This window comes from the organism of the source record quoted next, unplaced genomic scaffold, assembly GCF_019419815.1.
Source record: "Pyrus x bretschneideri cultivar Hongxiangsu unplaced genomic scaffold, Pyrus_bretschneideri_v1 Contig6, whole genome shotgun sequence".
Lineage (NCBI taxonomy): Eukaryota > Viridiplantae > Streptophyta > Magnoliopsida > Rosales > Rosaceae > Pyrus > Pyrus x bretschneideri.
The window spans coordinates 6,675,994-6,680,526 of record NW_025999798.1 but is presented as its reverse complement, the minus strand read 5'-3'; the positions used below and the strand labels follow the sequence as shown (position 1 = coordinate 6,680,526).

The following is a 4,533-nucleotide window of genomic DNA, read 5'->3' as shown; positions in this document are numbered from 1 at the left end:
CTAAAGTTTCTCCAATTTGAGAGTATGTTGTGGACATGGCTAGTTTGGTATTGATTTCTGAGGTTTAGAAGCGTGATTAGACAATCAAAAGCGATCATGACAACTTTGAAAGGACCAAAAAAATGCTTTACGTGGAGCCTTTTGAAGCACTTTATAGTGATTTTTTCTTTTAACAATTTGGCACGCTTCTAACAAAAGTTGTTCTAGAAAAGTATTATGAGTAGAAGTGCTTACACCAAAAACGTTAAACAGGCTCGAAGCACTTTTGCTCATAAGCATGAGCAAATTCTTCCGGGCACTTTTTTTGCCACATGAATATCTATGAAGACATTGAAGAGGTCAATATGATCTATTGAGAAAAACCAAAAAGCCCTTAGATGTGGGAAACCACCAGAATCTTTACTGTAAATCAACAAAAGAATACCATTTGATCCAACAAGAAAAACGAGTTCAGTCCAAAATTCCCACTTCCTCAGGCTGAAGAATATCTGTACAGTTACAACTTTTATCCAACACAATGTTGCCAAAACCACCAACTCCCCCTAAAGTTGACATTTTTACTCACAGCAGATGGCCTCGTGCTCTTTCTGCAGCTTCTCCCATAGGCACAACACCAATCTCGGGCTTTGGTAATGAGCGAGAATATAATTCGCCTCGCATCCAGCATTGTAAAACCTATCGTCTGTGACATAATTCACTTCTTGACCCCTATACTTGAATTGTTGAATCCAGATTCCCATTGCAACATCCTCTAGTTTAAAGAGCTGAAAAGTCATAACGCCGAGATGTAAGTTTAGGAGTGAGAAAATCAACTCAAAGCCTGCTCATTTGTATTTCAACTATCAGTCTTTTAAAAAACAAAACAAGGTTAACAAGAAATTTACCTTGAGATCCCCTTCCTGGTGGCTACGGACAATGAATTTGGCGATGTCCCGAGAGATTATGTAGCCTGGACCATGGGCCCATGGTGGGTACATAGCATATGGCCATTCCTGCACAAAAGGAGACTCATAAGAAAAACAAAGTCAAAGTGAAACAAGCAAAATGCACTGTGCAGAATGAAATCCGATGTGAATACCCGGTTATCAATAAACCATTTGCTGCCTTTGTCCCTATCGGGTGAAGATTCAAAGGATATTCGACCATACAAGAGACCTTTGGTCGGCTTGCCCTTGAGGCTAGAGATCACTTCATCGATTCTAACAAAAGCATCATCATCTGTTTTCATGATATATTTAGCAGGATGGATTTTGGTCTGCATTTTTAAGATAAAATGATTGGTAACTTTTCTAACAATATATTTTCTAAAACAAATAAAAGTTCAATAACAAAAACGTAGTTATGAATCATGGATAATTTAGTTTGCAGAAATTTGTATCAACATACTCCAAAAATAGAAATTGCAATTGTCTTCAAACTGATCAGGCTGTAGTAATCAACAAATGGCATCAGTTGGATATCTCCATATGCTTCCGCTTCTCGCCACAGCTCAATATTGACTTGGCTGTTCTTGTGCTGCATGTATGAAAAAGTTGTAAACCTCATTATCGGCCAATTTTTCCGAGCAATCAATATGTTGATATCACAACTATAACACTATGTTGGAGTCAGAGGAGTTTGTTAAACGCAGAGATTATTTCACATCTTCAGGTTCATAATGTAAAAGAGTATAAGGAAAGCAATGAGCAGCAAGCTCTAAAGCTAAATAGCAGAAATTTCTTTTCACCCATATCTGTTCTGGAAACGGTTGGTTAAATTTCTATTTAAGCAAAAAATATAAGCAAACCACTCCCAGCCTGCAATGTTCAACTTACAAGGCCGATGAAAAACCGGACAGCCACATCTCCAGAACGCACAGCCTTGTACTGCATCCAAGCCCTCCTCAAAGCCATTCTACGCTCAAAATTATTTCCAGTAGAGAAAACTCCAACCAACATCAATAGTCTTTTCTTCGAAGTGGGCGGAGCTCTAAGGTGCTCAACATCAACAGCTAAATCATGATCCTCAGAAACAGGCAAGCCTTTTGCTAAGGCAGATAAGAGGTCCAGACCACCGGCCACTCTGACTTTGGAAACTGACCATGGCTCAAGTTTCTGCATATGAAAAGAAGTATTGTAGGCAGGTTGTATTGTTCTACAAAAACGGAATGTCTTGCAGAGCAATAAATTTTGTTCAATAAACTGTTATTAGCTTATTACCAATAATTCATACCTTACCTCCCTATACGCAAAAGATGTTTCGTGCCTTCCGTTCACAGTCAAGTGAAATCCCTCTAAACCAACCCAAAATGTGGCGGTAAAGGGATTTCCTTCAACAAATGGGAAATTGGAACCTTCATAGGCACCTCCAGAAACATTGGTCAACATGTCCCCACTAGGCTGACTCACATTTAGATTTTCTTCCGACGAGCTTCTCACAGCTTGTTCATTGCAAAGAACAAGTCCATCAACTGTCAAATTCGTTAAAATATGTTAGATTTCGAGCTGAAAAACCCCTTTAGAAATTTTTTTTATTTATTTCTAAAGGGACCTTCATTCTTACGTGACAGAAAATGAAAGCAGAAAATAACAAACAATCGAGATTTGACTATATTGGGAAACAGTGTTGTAAGTACCATTTTCGATTAACAAATAAGAAAGGTAAAATCTTACTAGAGTCGTTTATACCATGAGTTTATTTACATTTTTTACACAATGTTCTATATTTGGTTCAAATTTGAGCCATCACATGATAGGTAAATTGTGAGAATGTTCTAGCGAAGGAGTTGGAATTGACACTCTCAGTCCGAAGTCTAAACAGAAAATTTAGTTATTTACCTTTGAGGTTGCTAGGAGACCAGTGAGAAGGGCACCTTTCCTCTTTGCCCCACCCAAGTTCATGAGTCCATGTATTTTGAACTACAAATGGCTCCTGTGTCATGTTATCACCGGGAAGACTGACGTTGTAATGCAAGATAATAGGAGGCTCAGACTCTCCTAAAAGTTGGGAGCCTAGGAGTTGGATTTGAAAGCTTCTAGAGTGCCCATTAGGAATGCCAACCAAAGAAATGGAAGAATCATCAATGAGGCCACAAGGGATATCAAGTATATTCTCGTATCTTGACTCTATCTTGTCAAAAGTACTTACAGAGAAGGGGCAATTTTTGACTTCATCGTTATCACTTTTGTTTAATTTGGAAGCCCTGTCCTTGTCAATTGCAGACAACAAGTCTTTCCACGCAACGGAGGCCTCTTTAACCCCTTTAGCTGTTTCAGGCAAAGCATCGGACCTAGAGAGTAGGGTACGCATGTGAGGCCATACAAGCAAGGCCCTCGACCCTTCTTTGAAAATGTCATGTGAAGCAAAAAGATCATCCAGCCCATCAACTTCTACAAAATGGTGTTTCTTATATGGCTTTTCTCCTTTCTTCTCCGAATCCACAACAACAGAATCATTAGTTGTTGGATGGTTTCCAAAGAACTCAGCAGCCGACTGCTTAGGCGCCTGTGTTGGTGGCTCGATTTTGACAATGCTGGAATATCGAAAAACCAATATCATAGCAAGAAGTACGATTAACAAGCCCCCGGACCACTTCTTCATTTTCGTTAACCGGCGAATCTGATGCTTATACAAAACCCCCATGACACCTCTACTCCTATCCCCTCTTTCTATAAGCAGTAAACCCAAGTGAGCATCAAACCCAGTTCCCGAAATCTCATCTTCTCTCACATTCTTGCTAAAGTTTAGCTTGCACAATCACATTGAATGCTACTGTTCTTTCTTCAAAACCCAATAATACACAAAAATAAATAATTAAAAATCAAAACTTCAAAGGAAAAATTGCTCAAAAATCAAAACCCCAGAAAACCCAGAACTAAAAAATGTTACTAAAATTTTCCATCTTTCTGATGAGGATATAGATTCAGACTTTCAGTGTCACTATCAAGTATCTATCAGCGAAAATAAATGATTGCAACCTTAATGAAGCTGCTTCTATACAAGCTCAGAAGAAGCATTACCTTATATGGTGCTCCAGAAGTTGAGCTTTTCCAAATCTGATTCTCCAAAAAGCCAAAAGCACCAAAATTTGCTATCAAATCGTACTATAAATGCAAAAGTTGCAAGCTTTTAAGAAGGGTTGTTCTTGAAATGGAAAGCTAGGGTGACCTTAATGCAGTGAGAAAAATCGAGTTTCATATGCTGCAGATTCGGGGGGATTTCGATACGGCGTCGTCTTTAGGAGGTTCCCTTGTCAACGCACAGTTCGACGTTTTGTCTGGATTTTACAAAAGATGATTAATGTCTGATTAACAACATTGAGGTTGCCGGGTCATTATCCAGTGTGCTCAGGCGTGCCGATTATACTGTCGATTTTAATTTATTTTTTAGAGCTGTAGATTTGATTAGATTTAAATTGTTTAACTGTGTTTACAGATATAAGTTATGACAATTGGTCAATACATTGTGTTGTTTTTTGTGTTAAATTTCAAGTAGGTGGGTCATGGTCCACTCCAACAACAGCAATATTATTCCTACTTGGACACCTGCTCAATC

At 38.6% G+C, this 4,533-nt stretch overlaps 1 protein-coding gene across 2 annotated transcripts; it reads right to left on the bottom strand.

The window, feature by feature from the left end:
• Positions 1-350: 350 nt before the first annotated feature.
• Positions 351-4,316, bottom strand: LOC103961254 (hydroxyproline O-galactosyltransferase GALT3). 2 transcript variants are annotated; one of them, XM_009373794.3, is made up of 8 exons: positions 3,999-4,316; positions 2,817-3,759; positions 2,217-2,449; positions 1,815-2,093; positions 1,387-1,515; positions 1,079-1,255; positions 885-992; positions 351-764 (listed from the first exon to the last, which is right to left on the bottom strand). In XM_009373794.3, the coding sequence occupies exons 2-8, from the start codon at positions 3,619-3,621 to the stop codon at positions 558-560; spliced, it is 1,938 nt and encodes a 645-aa protein (XP_009372069.1). In that variant the 5' UTR covers positions 3,622-3,759; positions 3,999-4,316; the 3' UTR covers positions 351-557. The 2 variants fall into 2 exon arrangements, with proteins under 2 accessions (XP_009372069.1, XP_048428334.1); XM_048572377.1 differs by having other exon boundaries at positions 2,817-3,511; positions 3,999-4,315.
• Between the last annotated feature and the right edge of the window lie 217 nt (positions 4,317-4,533).

What these genes read in the sequence shown, in the direction of transcription:
- LOC103961254 (XM_009373794.3), bottom strand. Translation starts at nt 3,621, where the DNA reads ATGGGGGTTTTGTATAAGCATCAGATTCGCCGGTTAACGAAAATGAAG. An exon ending in TTGCAATTTCTATTTTTGGA is followed by an intron (nt 1,256 to 1,386) that starts GTATGTTGATAC and finishes TTAAAAATGCAG; the next exon opens with ACCAAAATCCATCCTGCTAA. An exon ending in AATGGTTTATTGATAACCGG is followed by an intron (nt 993 to 1,078) that starts GTATTCACATCG and finishes CCTTTTGTGCAG; the next exon opens with GAATGGCCATATGCTATGTA.